Genomic DNA, 22,132 nt, shown 5'->3' with positions numbered 1-22,132 from the left:
TATATTATCTTCAGTTCTTAGCTGAGTCAGGAAGCTCTGACATATAAAAATGACTGGTTATCATGCTTAACACAATACATTCCTGATGGCTGTTACACAATCATCAAGGACACTTAGCGTGGCAATCCACACCTGCACTTCGGCAAGTACGATCACCTGCTGTACTTCTACTCCCAGCAGAGATTGAGGACCGCAGCACCAGAGGTAAGGACCATGAAGGTCCGGTCAAGGAAGATGCAGAAGCGCTTACAGGACTGCTTTGAATCCGAGGACTGGACAATATTCAGGGATTTATTTTTGGATCTGAATTAATATGCCACAGTTGTCAAGACCTATTCATTTCATCAATTTGACCGATTTCATCAAGACCTATGTGAATGAGTATGTGCCACTGAGAACATAATGGACATACCCAAACAAGAAGCCATGAATGAGCAGTGAGATTTGCAGTTTGATGTGGCATTCAACACCAGTGATCCAGAACGCCTCAAAAAATATACAGGAATGACCTATGGAAGTCTTTCCTAAGAGTGATAAAGCAATTTCTACCGAAGTTAAGAGATGGATCGGATGCACTTCAGCACTGGCAGGGTTTGCAGACCATTACTTCTACAAGGCAAAACCTAGTCATATGAATGGCTGTGATGCTTCAGTCCTAGGTGAACTCAATGCTTTTTATGTACTGTTTGAAAGGGAGACAAAAACTACACCGATGCAAATCTCTGAAACATCTGGCGATCCTATGATAACTATCTCAGAAGCCAATATCATAGCATCTTTCAAAAAGGGTGAACCTCCAAAGGTGCCAGGCCCCAGTGATATACCTGGTAGGGCACTGAAAATCTGTACCAATTAACTGGCTGGAGTGTTCAAGGGACATCTTAAATCTCTCACTGCTGTAGTCAGAGGCTCCCACTCGCTTCAAAAAAGCAGCAATCATACAAGAGCAGGGTAACCTGTCTCAACAACTAAAGCACTATTGCATTCACAACTACTCTGATTAAGTGCTTTCACTAGAATTAACTCCTACCTAAGGAATGGCCTGGACTCACTGCAATTTGCCTACCATCACAATAGTTGACAGTGGATGCAATCTCACCTGCTCTCCATTCAGCCTTGGATCACCTAGGCAACAGCAATACCTATGTCAGGCTGCTGTTTATTGACTACAGCTCAGCGCTCAACACCATCATTCCCTCTGTCCTAGCAACAAACTTCAAAACCTGGGCCTCTGTATCTTCCTCTGCAACTAGATCCTTGACTTGCTCATCGGGAAATCACAGTCAGTGAGGATTGGAAATAGCATCTTCTCCTCCTCACACCAGCATACATCACGGATGCATGCATGGCCTGCTGCTTTACTCTCTGTATACTCATGTCTGTGTGGCTAAGCACAGCATGAATGCCATCTATAAATTTGTTGATGACATAATTGTTATCAGCAGAGTCTCAGATGGTGACAAGGAGGCATTCAGGAGTGAGACAGTGTGAATGGTGAGTGGTGTTTCAAAAACAACCTTGGACTCAATGTTAATAAAACCATGGAATTGATTGTGGACTAAGAGTCATAGAAAAGTACAGTACAGAAACAGGCATTAAATTCCATCTGCTATTCTTCAACCTATTTTTCCATCTGGGCCAGGTCCTGCGGCACGCCATGACAATCTTCTTTGCTGTCCAATATGCTCCTGATCTTGGTGTCATCCGCAAATTTACTGATCCATTTAACCACATTATCATCTAGATCATTGATATAAATGACAACAACAGACCAGCACTGTTCCCTGTGGCACACCACTAGTCAAAGGCCTCCAGTCAGACAGGCATCCCTCCATCACCACTCTCTGGCTTCTCCGACAAAGCCAATGTCTAATCCAATTCACTCCCTCATTTTGAATGCTGAGCAACTAAACCTTCATGACCAACCTCCCATGAAGGTCCTTGTCAAATGCCTTGCCCATGTAGACAACATCCACTGCCTTGCCTTCATCCACTTTCCTGGTAGCCTCCTTGAAAAACATGCTCTACCACACACAAAGCCATGCTAACTATTCTTAGTAATGTCTATTAAAATACTCATATACTGTATCCAGTTCCTTAAAATACCTTCCAATAACTTTCCCACTACTGATGTTAGGCTCATCAGCCTATACTTTTATTTATACAGTCTTTCTTAATCAGTGGAACAACATTGGCTATCCCTCACCTCACCTGTTGCTAAGGATGATTTAAATATCTGCTAGGGCCCCAGCAATTTCTGCACTTGCCTCCCAAAGGGTCCAAGGGAACACCTGTCAGGCCATGGGGATTTATCCACCCTAATTTGCCTCAAGGCAGCAAGCACCTCCTCTTCTGTAATTTGTATAGTGTCAATGAAATTGATGCTGTTTTGCCTTATATCTATAGGGTCTACGTCCGTATCCTGAGTAAATACGGTGTAAAAAATCCATTCAAGGTCTCCTCCATCTCTTTTGGCTCCACACCTGGATTACCATTCTGATATTTCAGAGGACCAATTTGTTCCTTGCAATGTTTTGTTCTTAACTTATCTGTAGAACCCCTTAGGATTCTCCTTCACCTTGTCTGCCAAGGCAACCTCATGCCACTTTTTAGCCCTCCTGATTTTTTTCTTAAGTGTTTTCTTGTATTTCTTAGACCTAATTGCTTAGATCTAAGCACCTCATTTGTTCCTATCTGCCTATATCTGCAATACCTCTCCTTTTTGTTTTGTAACCACAACCTCAATATCTCTTGAAAATCAAGGCTCCTAACACCTGATTTCGCTACCTTTCATTCTGACAGGCACAAACTTTGTACTCTAAAAAGTTCACTTTTGAAGGTCTCACACTTACCAAGTACAACTTTGTCAGAGAAAAGCCTGTCCCAATCCACACTCGTCTAAACCTTCCTTATACCATCAAAATTGGCCTTCTAAGCCCAATTTAGAACCTCAACCTGTGGACCAGACCTATTTTTTGCATAATTATTTTGAAACTAATGGCACTGTGATCACTAGATGCAAAGTGTTCACCTACAGCAACTTCTTTCACCTGCCCTATATCATTCTCAAATAGCAGATCAATTATCACACACTCTCTCTTTGGGACTTCGATGTACTGATTAAGAAAACTTTTGAACACATTTCACAAACTACATCTCATCTAGTCCTATTACAGTATGGGAGTCCCAGTCAATATGTGGAAAGTTAAAAATCACCTTCTATAACAACCTTATGCTTCTCGCAACAGTCTGCGATCTCTCTATAAATTTGTTCCTCTAAATCTCTCGGACTGTTGGGTGGTCTGTAATATAGCCCCATTAACGTGGTCATACCTTTCCTATTAAACGGTTCCATCCATAATGAATCACGAGATGAGTTCTCCAGTCTGTCCTGACTGAACACTTCCTTGGCTAGTAATGCCACCCCTCCTCCTTTAATTCCTCCTGTTCTGTCACATCTAAAACAATGGAGCCCAGAATAATGACCTCCCAGTCCTGCCCCTCCTGCAACCAAGTCTCACTAATGGCTACAATATCATATTTCCAAGTGTTGATCCATGCCCTAAACTTATCTGCCTTTCCTACGATACTTCAGGAAGGGGAAGCTGAGGGAACACATACCAATCCTCATCGAGGGGTCAGCAGTGTAAATGGTGAGCAGTTCCTGGGTGTTAACATCTGTGAAGACCTATCCTAAGCTGAACATATTGATACTATTAAAAGGCGGCACACTAGCGGCTATATTTCATTAAGAGTTTGAGGAGATTTGGTCTGTCAAAGGCTCTAACAAATGTCTACGTATTACTGTGGAGAGCATTTTAACTGGTTGAATCACCTAGCTAGATGTAAACATCAAATAAATACACATTTACTCATTTAAATTATAAGAATGGGATACTTAATTAAATGTTAAGTCTCAGCAATTTAATCATCTGAAACTTAAGTTGACCTACCCTATTAGAAACTTGTTTTTTACCTCACATTTATAAAAACAAATGATTGAAAATAGAACATTAAACAATTATGATGATGCAACATCAATGCTGACGACTAGCTCTTAATCTATTAATTTTACATATGGTTTTATATTACTAAATACAATTTCCTCAAAAAAAATTAAGTATTTCTTTCCCCCATCTCTTCAATTAAAAAAGAATCATCACTCGGATTTGGAGGCAACTATTTGCAGAGAATGTTCAAATGTATTACTTCCCCAAAAACAGGAAGCATATGCCATTAAATAACATTGCTTTGGATAGTCAACAACATACTTAGAAATTAAAAATATATAAATATTAGCATTAGTTATCATAAACATTATTTCAAGAAAAAAAAGCAGACAGCAAAATACTTCAGACACTAGAAAAGGTAGAAGTAATATAAAAGCTAAAAAACATTTCTGTTAAAACAATAGGTGCAAATGCACTTAATCTATTCTGTTTGCTCTTTCCTTTCAGTTTAAGTGATAAATAATGAAGGCTTAAACAGTGCAGATGTTGAAAAATGTAGTAACTTGTGGTAATGTACATTGTCACATATAGCTGTAAGTATACTTACTCAGATCGTCGCCGGCCTTCCATACCATCTGGCATAAACAACTTGACAGTAGATACTATGCACCCATGTGTAACTGTAAACAAACATTAAAATATTCAATACAGTACATCAAACTGAATGTATAAGGTAAAATCTGAGAGCATGAAATAGTCTAGTTAAGAAATTTCTTTTATATTGCAGCTTCATAAAATTGACAATGAAGTTGCTTTTTCCTTGTACAGACATTTGCAGTTAACACAATTTTGAAATTAAGTAACACCAGTTTCCTCTTCACTCTATTGCATTAGCTACAAAGACTTGTCATTTTTTTCCCTTCCTGTCATGACAGCAAAGCAGCTAGATTTTGAGCAAGGGGTGGGGCGAAGAGGAAAAATTGAAGGACAACAAAAAAAAAATCTACCCCACGTACTTTATAGATTGAAGGTGACATGTTGCTGAAATCAGATGGATGTTATCAAACGAGACTAAAATCTTGGCTAAAAAGTGGGTTTTATGAACGATTTGAAATAAAAGGACTGAGTTGGTATAGTATTTTTAACAGAGGGAATTTGCAGATGACCTAATTGGAGAACCACAGGGTATTCCCGAGAATGTAAGGATAGGGGGACTTTAAAAAGTTAGTTGGATGATTTGAAATTAGGTCAAGATTCATAAACTAATTTGCAGAAAGATCAAGGATTTAAAATTCACTTGTTCACGAATTCAAAGCATGACATACACAGGTGAACACCGGAGACAAGAGGTTGTAAAGTACAAAGTGATGGATGCACGGAAACATACAGAATAGTGACTGCCACTTGGAACAAATTGTTCAAATGATGCACAGAAAAGGAGCTTCAAGATCAACTTACACTGAATCAGATGCAAAGTCATTACTCTAGTTCAATCTGAATAATGGATGTTAAGGAAATGGTGCAATGAAGCACAGTTAAAAATCACTAGTGAAACACTTCAAATTTTAGTTTATTTTTGTTTAGAGATAAAGCACTGTAACATGTCCTTCCAACCCAATGAGCCTCTGCCCAATTACAACTCATGGGACCAATTAATCAATTAACCCAAATGTCTTTAGAATGTAGGAGGAAACCAGAGCATCTGGAGGAAACCCATGTAGACTACATAATGGCAGAAATGCATCTGGATCACTGGCGCTGTAACAGCGTTAGGCTAACTGCTACACTATCGTGCCAGCCTTTCCTAATGTGCCCCTGCAGGAAATCTTAAGATACCAACAAACTTAAGTTCTACCAGGCAGACTGAGAGCATAGACCTAGTACGCAACAGGGAAGACTACACAGGTGGCCTCAGTATTACGGCAAACATAGTTCTGAAGTGTATTTTGTGTCTATTTGCAACTTATAGTACAGACACACTACCTTTCTCTCATGGTTGTTCATCCTGCAGTTAACTGCAGTCAATGCAGAGGGTCACTCATGTCACTGTTCGTGTAACTTATCAATGAAAATTAAGTTAAAATGGCAAAGTTATAATGGCCAATGAAAACAGAATATACTGAGAATACTCAGCATGTAAAACAACTTTTTTATATTTAAAAAAAAGCAGAGTTAATTTTTCAGTTTGATGATCTTTCAGATTGGGGATGTAGTTTTAAGATATTATGACAAGGCATTAAAAGGGAATTGAGAAATAATCTTTTGTATCCAAACAGTAGAGGACGTCTGGAACTCATGACCTGACTGAGTAGTGGAAGAAAATGAACAAAGCACATTAAAAAAAGTTAACGAACAATTAAAGTGTCATTACTCAAAGAGATTTGTACTGTTAACTTGAAGGATAATCAGCATTATCTTTTTTGGTTTGGCAGAGATATTATTAACACAAAAGAATATTGTTGTTCTTGTTGGGGGGCAATAACCAGCCCTAGGACACTGTTGAAAGTGCCCTTCAGATACCACTTCTACAAGTGGAATCATTGCTGACTGTACAATTCATCTCCAATTCTATACACAACTCCTCAGAAAATGAAGGAGCATAAGACTGCACACAGCAAGCCCTAAGGATGGGGTAAAATGTGGCAAGTAAAAAATGGGTTCCACAAATGACCATAATCAAGTGACCATCCAACATTTACACTTGATGACTGAGATCAGTGGTATAATCATTACCAAATCCTCACCATTAATAAACCAGGGGTTACCACTGACCACGATAACTTAACAGGACAAGATACATAAATAATGCAACTACAAGACCAGGTCAGAATCTGGATATACTGCAATAAGTGGATAACATATATAGTTAAACACAGGTTCAATAACACTCTAATAACCTGAGACCATCTAGGACAAAATAGCTCTCCTCACTTACACTACATATGTCATTATTAATATTAACTTCTTCCAACAACAGCACATTGATCTACAAAATGTACAACAGCAACTAGGCAACTTCATCCAATGTGAATTATATCAGAGATATCACGGTAGCCTCCCAAACTGAAAAAAGAGCATTTAAAAAAAAGCTTTGATGGGACCTTTTTAAAAGTGTTTAAATATGATCCTCCACATACAGCAGGCTAGACTATCATGCAGTTAAGATTTTAAGCAGCACTATGAACAGACTCTTCAAAGACTTGGATGATAATAAGGCTACACACCATATTAACGATGAGCACCTAGGAGTTCTTTTTCTGCCCTTGTCAGCCGGTTTTGTTTTCTCTAATTCAGAATCACTAACCTATGCTGATTCTTAACAACTAATTTTTAAATTCACATGCTTACATTTTATGGCCTCAGTCCACCCCAGTACCTCCACCAGCTCTAAAAGACTTCAACTATCATATGACTTAAGCATCCCCACTCCCATCTCCACTTCACCTCCCGACAACCCTCGCCTCCGAGTCAGCCAACCTAAACTGGCAAATATCCTCTCTTCTTCCATCCCAGTACAGATGATTGAATAGTCAGTTGGCAAAATCATTCCTTAACTTCTTCACCTCCCTTTGTTTCTTTGACATTCTCCTGAAAACTCATTCATAATATTTTAATTTCTGATGTTTACAACTTTGACTGATTAGGTTTCTAAAGTCTTGGGGGGTGGGGGATGGTTACCAAAGTATTGTACAAATAAAGCAATGGCTAATTTGACTATGAGTTTTATCAATCAATTTTCCCAATTAGATTCTTACACATCCGAAGTTTACTTTTTTTTCGGCCTTTTGATACTCAGGGATTTTGTAGTATCTAGATTAAAATGTTAGGACATCCAGAAATAGTAGTTCTAAACAGTTGTTGATTGCCAATGGGCTATTAATAATAGAAAACACTTTAGCTTTAAATCCCAATTTGCTGCTGTACAAACAAGGTTAAAACAATCAATTTTTATCAGTTATTCTTGTTAGGAAATGCATAGAACAAGAAATCTTTTTTCCCTAGCCACAAATAACAACCAAAATTATAATTAATCTTAGGATTTAATAAAACATCAATGAGTTATAACTTCAATGTTTCATTGCATATTTTAGGATTTCTTTTTAACCTTCAGCCACAAGCTTCCAACTAATGTTAAATCTGACAGGTTAAGACTGCAGTGCTCTGGTACAGTATGATCTATGTGACTGGGACTAAAGACACTATTAAGTTCTTTCCATTGGTGATGTACCAGAAACACTGGCATTTTATCCAAAAGGAGTTAACAACAGTAACAAAGAAAATGTAGTGTCTTTACTTTTATGCATAACCAAACTACACAGAGCACTTTTAGATTATCAGGTAACTAGTCCATGATCTCAGAGCAGTTCTGCATCTATATAATTGATCATATCCAAAGACCGTCATTCAAGCATAATTACAGAATACTCATTTATAGCTCTGGTTTCTTCTGTAATGTCTATAAAAGTGAAAAGTGAGACAGCCAACATAGTATATAGTATATACTAATTATCCAGTTAAAAATCAAGAATAATGTATTTAGAAATATACAGAACGGTGGTGTAATGAGGTAGAAAATACCAGTAACAAGAACTATTGCAACTTGAAACAAAAACAGGCACCTATAAACCACAGTAAAGCAGAATAACATTTGCAATAAGCAGCACATAATGTGAAAGTAGCTCTAGAAAACCTATTTTGTGTGGGGATATAAATTTATTGGGCAGATGTGCAAAAATATCGGATTTGTACCCTTACCTTTCCTAGTATTTTCAGTCACATCTACACCAAACTGAATGATGTCCCCCGACAGGAGTTCACATGGTGGGCTTTCCTCTGATCCTCGACTTAATCTTTGACTATTAATAAACGTACCATTACTACTTTTAGTGTCCTGTAAATAGAACTGAAGAAAAAGTTAAATTAGTCTTTTAGTGATTTCTATTATGTTGCATATGCTAGTCACAGAATAGTTCATTCACCTTTAGTATTAAATATACTTGTCACGGCCCAAAATACAAAGCTATATATGAGTTATAATCAAGTTTGACATTTCAGCAACAAAGTTTCACTATATTACCTGTATATGTATCAGCTATCATCATACATTTGCATTAGGATGTACTACACTGCATAACATTCTCTTTATTAAATATACACTTAATTCCAAAAATTATCAGGCTGCAATTCAAGATTCTATTTAATTTCATTAATTATATCAATGTTAGCCATGCTGCTGATAATATCATCAAAAAAGTTTAAGTCAAGTGTGGGAGATCACATATTATTGAGGAAACTCAGCAATATACGACTACTAGTTCAAAACTCTATTCTAAACAAAGTAATTATGCAAATGAAAATTCTACAAAAGTAAAATCTTGAAACATAAACTGCGAGCATGCATTTCCAGATTCTTGTAGAATGCAGCAATTCTGCTGACAGCATATGTATGTGGAAATAACTGCCTTTTTCCAATACAAATCGAGGAGTACAGTGGACTTCAGTTTATTGGGACACATTGGGACCAGTACATTTTGGCCCAATTAAGCAGTTGCTCCAATTAGTCGAAGTTTGTGAAAATATTTTAAAAGCTATAAAAAAGACAAGCTACTGTTTAAATGAGTAACAAATTGTGTATTTAAATGAAATGCAGAACAAATTAGAACACTACTAATACAGTAATATAAAAATGTGTATTAGTTCTTAAGTTACCAATGAAGGAATTTTTCCAGTGCACACTGCCATGTTCTTCTGATTGACTATAAATATCTTAATTCCTGATTTTTCAATCTTCTCTACTGTGCCTCACAGGCTCACTTCAACTGCTGGAACAAGCAAAAAAAAAGATATACAATGGATTCCAGTTAATTGGGCCATCGGTTAATTGGGCAGCTGCTTATTTAAGACACTATGCCACTTAAATGGGACAGCATAGACACCAAGTGCAGATAATGGATAATAATCTGACTTCATTGCCTTCCTACATCTTGGCGAGGGCATGAATTTTTGTTTGACATCAAACTTTTTAAAAAGTTTGCTTTTTGAATGGTACTGTCGGCCCAAATGGATAACATATTACACACATATACAACTGATGCTATTTTTAAAAATGTTCACTCAAAGTACTGTGTAGGGCTAAAAGGCCACACAAGTACACACCACTGATGCTAGTTAGAAATTGCTTGGCATCAGTCTCTGTCCCATTTAAGTGGCATAGTGTCTTAAATAAGCAGCGGCCCAATTAACTGGAATCCATTGCATGTCTTTTTTTGCTTGTTCCAACGGTTGAAGTGAGCCTGTGAGGCACAGTAGACAAGATTGAGAAATCAGAAATTACAGCCCAAACTTTGAAGAGTTTCTTCTATCTGTGCCCAATCGGTGCAAAATAATTGTGTAAAGGTTTGAAACATTTCCTGCACAAGTTTTCACAAGAAATGAAGTTTGACCAATCTGATATCTTGGAAGCCAACCCCATATATAAAAGTGACCATTTCCCATAAAGAAACCAATTAGTTTGCTGCTCATTACAGCTTACGGTTCTTCAAGGTGGTTCTAAAAGTTGTTTTAAGCCAACAATAGTAATGCTTAAGCTCTTTCAAATTTCAATGAAATCTTATTTGCATTCACCAATGGAGGCAGAAAAATGGTTCTGCTCAGCTTCCACAATAATCTGAAAAGCCATATTCAATTATTTTAAATCTGATCATTCACAGATGGCAGATGAGCATTATTTTTTATGATTAAACCTATTTCAGTTGTACAAAAATTGTCACTGAAAGAAATTAGGAAATTGCAGCTGGCCATAATAATTGAGGGAGTTACATTATGGCCCTACCAGCAGTAACAAACTCTTCAATGGACAGACAACTATGACCATTTTTCTCCTTGAATGCCCTGACATACACATTGGCAATTATTTCAGCAATCAGCCAATGACCTCTGAAATAATTCTGAATAATCCTCCCAGTATCAACTTCCAGAAACCACTAGGGGGAATTCTTCCAACAAACCAAATCACATGCTACTCACAATTCACTCACAACACGTAATACAAATACAAAAGTACCATCTGTACACCTTTTGGTAATATGAAGCACTATTTCTCATCTAGTTTCAGTAAAATAACTTGGGAAGGATACAGAATTAAAGTGGCAAGCAACCAGAAGCTCAGGAAGCACTTGAAGACCAAAAATTTCCTACAAATTAGTAGCCTAAATGTATGTAATTTAAGTACAGTAAAAGTAAATAGTTGTTCTATCTGGAAGTAGCATTTAGGTCCATTCAAATTTATAGATAGTGAAAGTCCAAGTCTGCAGGGGAATGCAACCAGGTTAAGAAAGTGTCTAGCAATTGGACACATAAAGTTGTGCACTCTGGTGAGAATAGTAATGGAGTTTTTTTCTTTTAAATGAGATAATAGTATACAGAAGGCTCCTCATGTTTATTTCATGTGACATAGAAAAGAAACAAGAAGGTAGAACAAACAGTGTATTAGACTTTGTTGTAAAGACTTGGAATATACAAAGTGTTGCTGAGACTCTTCAGGGCTTTGGTTGAACTATATTTGCTTTATACAAGTCTGGCCTGTATCCATAGAAACAAAATATGTGGCTTCAAGAATCAAAGCACTGAAAGTAAAAAATACACAGATGTATGTTATTAGTTCAAAAATGAGTTCCCAATTTTCTTACAAAGCCAGAAACTTCAGTGTTTAACAATTTGCTTGAATTTTCATTTAAAAAATACATATTCAGATATAAAAAGCCAAAAAGCAGTATCAGCTTTCAGGAGTCAGAAGAAATGACTACGTCGAAGGACGAGCATCCTTGCCAAGCTGTATCTGCATCTTGGCTGAGAAATATCGCACTACACTAACAGCAATTAGCATCAAGGCTACAATTGTTACTAACTTGTGACAAGGCTACATGCAAAGTGCTTGGGCTCTCTTTCTCATGTTCAAAGCTGTTAAGAGCCACTCATAGCATACCTACATTTTTCTATTCAATGGCAAAGTACAGTGATTCATCATCCAACTATATATCAATACCAGACAGGACAGGCTCTGAAAACAGGTTTGAGAACTGCTTCACTTCACAATATGATGAATTAAATGAAAGAGGTAGAAGTCAACATGAAGGAGGTTTAAGTATTGTTTCTATAACTGAACTGATAACCTCACAAACAAAAGCTGAACTATCAATAGATATAGTGTAAATTAGTTACAAACTGCACGCTGGGCAAGTAATGTAATTTTAGCCAGAGTAGATAGAAATGGCATCTCGAAGGCATTTAGGGATTGGAAATAAATATTATCCTTGTCAGTGAGGCTCATACCTCAAAGAATGAATAAATGAAATTTAAAACTAGATCAAAGGTAGAATGTAATAACAGTTCTCTTAATTCTACGACATTCTTACACAATGAGAATAAATTGAGAATTTTTGGCAATAACATTAATCCAATTTAGGAGCTCTTCTGATAAATGCAAGTGCATGGCACAATTTTCCTGTAATTAGCATTCAACGCCTTAAAATTATGAAGCAGAATCCTGATTTGGGAAGCTCAAAATGTTGTCCACTTTTTCTGCCATGAAGAGTAATAACGATGCCAAAGTTACCTTCATATTTAAATTAATCTAAAAAACTTCTAAAATTTCAAAGTAGCAAGTGTTGATGATTTGGTAACCAGGAAACTTTCTTCCTTAAATTATAGAATTTGCTTTGACATTACTACAAAATACAATTGTTATTCCAAGATTTAAGACTGTTTAATGTCATTTCCAGTATACCAGTGTAAAGGAGAACAAAAGTACATCACAAAATTAAACACACCAAGATAAAGAACACAAGAATGAAAAATGCACAATATGTATCATATATACATTGACTGTACAGTACTTAAGCACAGAGCGAGGGTGCATGGTACTATAGCAATTTTTTGCATTGCACTGTATTGCTGCTGCAAAAATAAAATAAATTGCATAACATGTGAGTGATGATAAATCTGATTCAAATATGGGTCTCTATTGTGGACTGAGAATGGGAAGGGGGCAGGGAGAAGGGAATCATGGTTGGGAAAAGGGGAAGGGAGATGGGAGGGACCAGGAAGCACCAGAGATACATTCTGTAATGATCAATAAACCAATTGTTTAGAATCAAATGACTTTGCCAGGTGTCTCAGGGCCCCAGCACTCATCTTCTGCCAACTGTCCCATACCCCTCATGCAGCACTCCACCCTCGCCATTCCCAACATCCTTTGCTCCTGCCAGATTTACAAACTCTATCTCTGCTCCATATTGACGAATACAGTTCCGTGCAAGAGTCTAGACACCCCCAAGATTTTTGCACAGTACTGAATATATGCAAAGTGATGCCAAGTACAGGAATGCCTGTACATAAGGTGAATCTGACAGGAAACGACAAAGTAGAGTGGTGAGGTGGGTTAGTGGGTGGAGATGTTGATCAACCTTACTACTTGGAGAAAGGAACTATTTTTAAGTCTGGTGCTCCTGTCATGAATAGCACATAGTCTCCTTCCTGATGGGAGTGGGACAAACAGTGCATATGCAGAGAAGGTGGGATCCTTCATTATAATGCAGGCTTTTTTCCCTTACTGTATATACAGTTGAAGGAAAGTTTGTGAACCCTTTGCAGTTAATTGGCTTTGTGTATTAGTTCCTCATGAAAGTGGTCTGATCTTTATCTAAGTCACAATAGACACAATCTGCCTAAACTAATAATACACAAAATAATTGTACTACTTCTCATCAATACTGAGTACATCATTTAAACAATCACTGTTTGGGTTCAAAAAAGTATGTGAACCTCTGGAGTAATGCCTACTACAAAAGCTATTTGGAGTCAGGTGTTCCACTCAATGAAATGAGATTGGAGATGCGAGTTGTAGAGATACCCTACCCTATACAAAAAAAAGACACACGAAGTCCAGTTACTGATGGAGCCTGCTCTTCTCAAAAAAGATCTGTTTCTGTACTGTTATCTGTCTTGATGAAGGGTCTCGGCCTGAAACGTCGACTGCACCTCTTCCTAGAGATGCTGCCTGGCCTGCTGCGTTCACCAGCAACTTTTATGTGTGTTGCTTGAATTTCCAGCATCTGCAGAATTCCTGTTGTTTCTGTACAGCATGCTTTCTTGATCAAAACAACTTTCAGAAGACCTTAGAATAAGAAAAGAGATGAATGAATCTGGAAAAGGCTACAAAAGCATTTCTAAAGACCTGAGTGTTCATCAGTCCACAAAAAGAGAAACTGATCTATGAACGGAGGAATTTCAGTACTGTTGCTACTCTCCCAAGGAGTGGGTGCCCTTCAAAGATCACACCAAGAATACATTAAGCAATGCTGAACAACCCGAAAAAGAACCCAAGGGTAACAGCAAAAGACCCACAGAAATCTCTAGAACATGTTAAGTGTCTGTTTATGTGTCCACTGTAAGAAAAATACAGAACAAGAATATTGTTCATGGAAGGGTACCACAGAGTAAACCACTGCTCTCCAAAAAAAACATTGCTACACATCTCAAGGTTGTTAAAAAAACCACTGAGATGTTCCACAACACTTCTGGGACGATGCTCTGTGGAGAGATGAGACAAAAGTTGAGCTTTTTAGCAGAAGTGCATAGGAAAAAGGGCACTACACACCAACACCAAAACCTCATCCCAACTGTGAAGCATGCTGGAAGGAGCATCTTGGTTTAGGGTTGCTTTGCTGCCTCAGGGCCTGGGCAGCTTGCAATTGTTCAGGGAAGAATAAATTCAAAATTGTATCAAGACATTTTACAGGAAAACATCAGCGTAGCAGTCTGTCACCAGAAGCTTAATCGAGGAGTAATTCAACAACAGAATGGTTCACAAGGAAGAAAACTTGTGTTTTAGAATGGCCAAGTCAGAATCCAGATCTTCAACCAATTGAGATGCTGTGGCATAACCTGAAGAGGATTGTTCAATGCAAGGTATCCCAGAAATACTGATGAACTGAAAAAGTTTTATACGGAGGAATGGTCTAAAATTTCTCCTCGCCACTGTGCAAATCTGATCAGCAGCTACAAGAATGTTTGGTGGAGATTATTGCTGCTAAAGGAGGTTCTACCAGTTATTAAATACAAGAGTTCACATACTTTTTCCAACCTGCACTGTGAATGATTAAACAATATGTTCAATAGAGACATGTGAAGTACAATTGTTTATGTGCTATTAGCTTAGGCAGGTTATGTTTGTCTTTTATTGTGACTTGGATGAAGATCAGACATTTTATGTGTAATTAGTGCAGAAAACTTGATAATTGCAAAGGGCACACGAACTTCTTCTTGCAACTGTATGCCCTGTATATATGTAGATGTGAACAACAGGAATTCTGCAGATGCTGGAAATTCAAGCAACACACATCAAAGTTGCTGGTGAACGCAGCAGGTCAGGCAGCATCTCTAGGAAGAGGTACAGTCGACGTTTCAGGCCGAGACCCTTCGTCAGGACTATATGTAGACTATATGTATATGTGGGTAGGTTGGTGCCAGTGATGTGTTGGGCAGTTAATACTACCCATTGTAGAGCCTCCCTGTCTGCCCCAGTTCAGTTTCTGCTGCACGTTAGGATGCTCTGTTCTGTGCATCTACAGAATGATGTGAATAATGATGTGCGTAATCCATCTCTCTTCAGCCTCCTCAGAAAGTAGAGGCGTTGGTGAGTTTTCTTGATTGTATAGGATATGTTCTGAGAACATGAGGTTGTGCGAGATGTGCTCTCCAAGGTGTTTGAAACCACTCACTGTTACTAAGGTGACAGCCAAGTCTACAGAATTGAGCAGAAAGAGCAGCGAGTTCGTGGACCTGATGAAAAGAGGGGTGCAAGAGGTGCATGTTCTCCTGAAGTTGATAACGATCTCCTTTCTCTTGTTGACACTGAGGAAGAGATTATTTGCCTGGCACCAGGCCTTGAGCTCTTCTACCTCCTCTCTGTAGGGTTCATGGAAGGACACCACATCATGTCATCGGTGAACTTGACAATGTGATTACTTGGGTGTTTGGCCAGTGGCCAGTGTGGCAGGAATGGAGTTGTTGATGTGTGCTCTTACCAGCCATTCAAAGCACTTCATGATGATTGACATCAGTGCCACGGTACATTAGTCATTTAGTTCTGAAGGTGTAGAGTTCTTTGGTACAGAGATGATGGTGGCTGATCTAAAGCAAGTGGGTTCAGCAGCCTGGGTGAAGGAAGTGTTGAAGATGCTCATGAAGACATCAGTGAGCTAGTGTGCACTCCAAGTACTCGTGCTGGGATGTTGCCTGGGCTGACAGCCTTATAGGGGTTTACTGCAGGATCTTCTCACGTTTGCTGCTGTTACAGTTAGCGACTTCTCACCTGGAAAGGGCAGAGTGTTGTATTGCATGCCTAAAAGCATGCATAAAAGTTACTTAGAAGGTTGAGGAGTGAAGCATCACTGATACAGTTAACACTGTTTTTCCTTGCATAGTCTATAAGGCCTTTGATGCCTAGTCACATATGCCAGTGATTGTTATTGGACAGACATTCCTGTATTTTTGGTGCATAGGAGGTCTTTGCCTTCTTGATGCCCAAGATGAGGTTCCAAAGGTCACTTTTCAGCCCAAATGGAAAATAAACAAAATGGCCTAGACCATCAATAATCCTTAATTAAGTACACTGGACTCACATTGGGTTACACTACACATCTTTTTCTTCCAAAAAAAACTGGCTACCAAAATTTTATCTTAATTTCCAACATTTAAAAAGGCCTGCTTTATGAATTGGCATTAAATTCATTGAAACCTATTGCACCTCAAGCTTGCTGTAAAAAAAAATTGCTTGCAAACACCATTAGATTTTTTTCTTAGCCTTCACAGCAAAGAAAAATGCAATCTACAGAAAGGTTGGAACGAGCTCATTTAATATCAGTTAAAGTATAGCGGTGTTTTTTTGGAGTCTGTTCAGTTTTGCATTTGTGATATTTTGCTTACTGCTGCAGCTGTTTGCTGCAATGTATAATAAAAGATTCTTGTAAAAACCTCTGTTATCATCCAACTAAGTGTTACAGAATATCAGTGTTCAATTGACACTTAAAATTGACATTTGGCCTCTTTGTACCAGTTAGACTTTATAATGTATTCTGTTATTGCTTTACCTTCTACTAACTGCAGTGAACTGACCTGTATCAATGGTACATAGGACATGCTTTTCACTGCTCCTTAATACATGTAAATAAACAAATTCTAATTCCAATCTGACAACTTTTTTAAAATACATATTTCTAAATTAAAAATACTTGTTTTTGGAATCTGCAACAAATATTCATAAAATAAAGCAGGCTCTGTCTCTCTCTCTCTCTCTCCTGGAATTCCCATTCTCAGGTTATAATTCCATTATGTGAAATGATAAAGTACAACAAAACAGCAGGTTGAGCTTTTCACCAGCCTGACTCCCATTCTATAAAAGGACTAGATAGGATAGAGTTTATCAAACCTGTTCAGAAAAGTTTCCTTAATCAGTATGTAGATGTTCCAACTAGAGTGAGCACATTACTCTATCTCCTCTTTGGGAATGAGACAAGGCAAATGACAGAAGTGAATATAGGGAAAAACTGTGGATTTCATAATTCCATTAATTTCAAGATAACTATGAAGAAGGATAGGACTGGTCCCCGGGTTAAACTGAAGGAAGGCCAATCTTGATGGCATCAGAAGGCATTTGACAAGCATGGATTGGGATATGTCATTTTCTAGCAAAAAAATGTTTGGTTAGTGGAAGGCATTCAAAAGTGAAATATTGAGAGTGCAGAATTTGTATGTTCCTGTTAGAATAAAAGGCAAGGCTAACAGATTTAAGAAAGCCAGGTTATTGAGGGATATTGAGGCCCCGGTAAAGAAAAAGGAGGCAGTTATCAGGTATAAGAATACAAGAGAACACTTAAGGGGGAAAACAGCAGGGCAAAGTGGACATAAGGATGAACTGGCAGATAAACGTGAAACAGAATCCCAAAGACTTCTATAGCTATATCAAGAGCAAAAGGATTGGGCCTCTTTCAGATTAGCATGTAGTCCAAAGAGATGGAGAAGATCTTAAATGAATTTTTACATCTGTATTTACTTGGAAGACAGACAGAGTCTAAAGAACTGAGGAGAAAGAGCAGCAAGTTCATGGACTACATCTGGATTACTTTAGAGAAGAGGCTTGCGTGAGGAAAATTCAGTTAGATAAATCCCCAGGACCAGACAAGGTGTTCCCTTAGACCTTGTGGTGACGTGCAGAGATTCAAGGAGCCATGAAAGAAATATTTACAATGTTATTAAAACAGAAGGTTGGAGATGGCTAATGTTCTGTTAAGAAAGGCTCGGAGAATAAGATAGGAAATTATAGGCCTGACATCAGTTGTGGAAGGTATTCTAAGGGACTGGATATAAAAGTATTTGGATAGAAGCAACCTGATTAGGTTTGATGAACGTGACTTTGTGCATGTCTAACTAATTTTATAGAGATTTTCGAGGTTACCAAGAAGGTTGATGAAGGGATAGCAGTGGATGCTGTCTACATGAGAGCACGTAAAGCACAGAGAAAATGTATATGGTCGTTGCCAGGACTTAAGAACCTAAGTTGCAGGGATACACAAAATAGGTTATGACTTTACTTCACAGAGTGCAGGAGGAGGGGAGACCTTATTGCAGTATACAAAATTAGAAGGGGCATAGACAGGATGAATGCACGCAGGCTTTTTCACCTCAGATTGGGTGAGACTAGAACTAGAGGCTCTATAGGGTAAAAGTTGAAATATTTAAAGGCAAATTGGCCCACAACAGTGGTTGCATCGACAGGCTTACATATGGCATTGGAGCTGTATTTAGCTAGACAATCATAGGTATAAGACATGTAGAGCAGAGGGCTAAGCACACAGTCTTTTGGTGCATCTGTACCGATGGTGATTGTGGAGGAGATTGTGTTACCAATCCGTACTAATAAGGGCCTGCAAGTAAGGAAGTCAAGAACAGTTGCACAAGGTGGTACTGAGGCCCAGGTCGAGCTTAGTGATTAGATTTGGGGGCATGATAGTAATGAATGACGAGCTATAGTCGCTGAAGAGCATCCTAATGTATGTATCTTCATTGACCAGGTGTTCCACGCTGAGTGAAGGACCAATGAAATGGCACCTGCCAGGTATTTAATGTGCAGTGCTTAGAGGAATCATTGAAATAAAGATGGTTGCCTTAAAAGTTTTATTTATAAACAAACTGCAAAGATGATCAGATAATTATCACTATGTTTGGTACACATTGTGGGTGTTTGTTTCCTGTAGTGCAACTAACAAACAAAATGTACTGAGTTGTATTACTTTGGATAATGGCAGATAGATATGACAAGTGGAATAAAAGGAATTTAATACAAATATAAATTGCTTTTATTGAATTGACTGAAACCCGCACAATGTTCCAACAGTAAAAAAAAATGATTCCCATGTGCCAGCAATACATATAAAGAGAGTGAATTGGCATTGATAGTTTCACATAAAATGAATACCTGGTGTAACAGAGCAAATTAGTGGCAATATACACTAATTGAAGACTCTCGTTCAAAATGTTTAACGGTATATTAAATCACATTCTAATTCAAACAGAAAGCAATAAACCATGTACAAAAACCTGTATAAAAGTATCTTGCAAAATAAAGGCAATTTTCAAATAAGAAACCACTATGGCCGTATCTCGGGTAATGATGAGTTTGAGTACAGAGAGAACATTAAGAACCTGGTGGCATGGTGCGAAGACAATAACCTATCCTTTAACGTCAGCAAGACGAAGGAATTGGTTGTCGACTTCAGAAGGAGTAGCGGACCGCACGACCCAATTTACATCGATGGTGCGCAAGTGGAACAGGTCAAAAGCTTTAAGTTCCTCGGGGTCAATATCACAAATGACCTGACTTGGTCCAACCAAGCAGAGTTCACTGCCAAGAAGGCCCACCAGCGCCTTTATTTCCTGAGAAAACTAAAGAAATTTGGCCTGTCCCCTAAAACCCTCATTAATTTTTATAGATGCACCGTAGAAAGCATTCTTCTAGGGTGCATCACAACCTGGTATGGAAGTTGTCCTGTCCAAGACCGAAAGAAGCTGCAGAGGATCGTGAACACGGCGCAGCACATCACACAAACCAATATTCCGTCCTTGGACTCACTTCACACCGCACGCTGTCGGAGCAGTGCTGCCAGGATAATCAAGGACACGATCCACCCAGCCAGCACACTTTTCGTCCTTCTTCCCTCCGGGAGAAGGTTCAGGAGCTTGAAGACTCGTACGGCCAGATTTAGGAACAGCTTCTTTCCAACTGTGATAAGACTGCCGAACGGATCCTGACCCGGATCTGCGTCGTACCCTCCAAATATCCGGACCTGCCTCTCTGTTTTTCTGTACTACCTTACTTCCCATTTTTCTATTTTCTATTCCTGATTTATAATTTAAATTTTTAATATTTACTAATTTTAACTATTTTTAATATTTAATATTTGTAATCCAGGGAGTGTGAAGCACAGAATCAAATATCGCTGTGATGATTGTACATTCAAGTACCAATTGTTTGGTGACAATAAAGTATGAAGTATGATTAAGTACTGAGAAGTCTATACATTTACCTCTTTTCAGCAGCAATTGTGAGAAAATAAAAACCTGTTTTTTTTCGGGATATATACAGACATTCTAAACATAATTACAGTATCCATAAAAGCATATCCTATTTTCATCCCAAAGAGAAGAAACTGTGTTTAAACCTGGCAGATTGAGCGTTAATCATTACTTCCGCAACTACTCAAGCTTGTGTGAAACTAATAATTGTAGATTTGTCATGTGGTTTGCGCTGTACCAAAATTAGCAGCTTCTGCATTCATTTTCCTTCAATGTGAGAAATGTTTTTTCTCTCAAATACCCATCCCAATTCATTGCCAGGAATTTCTATTAGCGATGAAGTCAGAATTTGCTGCAAGGGATATCTAACCTCTTAAGCTCTGATATTTTTTCCCCCCTCTGCAGACAATCTGAAAGCACAACAACACAGCAAAGGCATCCAATCAAGAACCCAAGTGAACCAAGTTTAATATATTGAAAAAAAGAGGAATGATTGAGAGAGGACAAATTCAACAGTTTTTTTTAATATAAGATTCTCTGAAATTTTAAAATCTGCTTATATTAATGACTTTTCAGTACCAGAGCAATTACATGGTAGTTAACTATGTCATTAAGCGCTAACAAATAATCAAGAGTACAGATATCAAGTACAGAGTGCACCAAGATCAGAGAGAGGCAAGGACCAGTCAGAATTATATTACGGGTGGGGCATGGGTCAAATGAGCAGTAGTTTCACCAGGATGGTCCTTGGAGGGAAGGTTCAAGCAGTTGGACTCCTAAAGGGGCCATGATACGGTCCTGAATGAAACAAAGGGACATGGGGGGAGGGGCTGGTTGCAAAGAGTCTCGATTTCGAAGCCCGGAAAAGTGATGCATCGGGACAACAAAAGGGAAAATACCATAGACGCAACAGGTAATCACCCCAGAATGCATGAGGGGAAGGTAATCACCTCAGGTGCCGGGGGAGAGGCAGGTAGAAGTGTCTAGAGGATATTAGATACTAGAAGATACAAGATAGCACTGACCTGCAATGTCCACCATTGTTGTGCCTCAGACAGTTGATTTTTTAAGTTTATAGTGATGGTCTTTGGGACAATGTAGGGAATTATAGGGGTCATTTTCGGGTTCAGGGACAGAGATTAGGGGGAGTTAGATCTGGGGCAGTATATAAAGAGTTGGGGAAGGAGCCAGTGTTCGGAGTCCAGGTCAGAGCGCTCTGTAGTCAAACATCAGCAATCCTGGAGGTCAGATCAGCAGGTGCTAAGGAAACCAGTAATCCCAAGGTCAGTGAGCCCCGGGTTGGAGGCAGGAGTCACTAGGGGCCGCACCCACACCCCCCCCCCACCCCAGGTCACCAGGGTCAAAGTCTGAATGTCAAGGCCCAAAGGACAAACCAGTGATCAGTGAGCCCTGTGGTCGATACCCAAATGTCAGCTAAGCTCAGAGGGTGAAGTTGAAAGTCCAATCCCGGAGTTTAGCAAGTCTGGAGGTAGAAGCCCGAAGGATGCAGAAGGAAGTCAGTGAGTTCAGAAGCAGAGGCACGAAGTTCA

General features: G+C 38.6%; 1 protein-coding gene across 11 annotated transcripts in view; it reads right to left on the bottom strand.

The window, feature by feature from the left end:
- slmapa (sarcolemma associated protein a) overlaps positions 1-22,132 on the bottom strand; it is a 196,152-nt gene that overhangs the window by 123,430 nt on the left and 50,590 nt on the right. For all 11 annotated transcript variants that reach the window (XM_072280435.1, XM_072280436.1, XM_072280437.1 and 8 more), the window contains exons 2-3: positions 8,706-8,853; positions 4,558-4,630 (exon numbers count right to left, since the gene is read on the bottom strand). In XM_072280435.1, coding sequence (XP_072136536.1) covers positions 4,558-4,630; positions 8,706-8,853 — 221 coding nt within the window. The remainder of the gene's footprint in view (positions 1-4,557; positions 4,631-8,705; positions 8,854-22,132) is intronic.

Source organism: Mobula birostris, chromosome 16, assembly GCF_030028105.1.
Source record: "Mobula birostris isolate sMobBir1 chromosome 16, sMobBir1.hap1, whole genome shotgun sequence".
Lineage (NCBI taxonomy): Eukaryota > Metazoa > Chordata > Chondrichthyes > Myliobatiformes > Myliobatidae > Mobula > Mobula birostris.
Note: the sequence above shows the minus strand (reverse complement) of the source record. Positions and strands in the feature narration are given on the sequence as shown.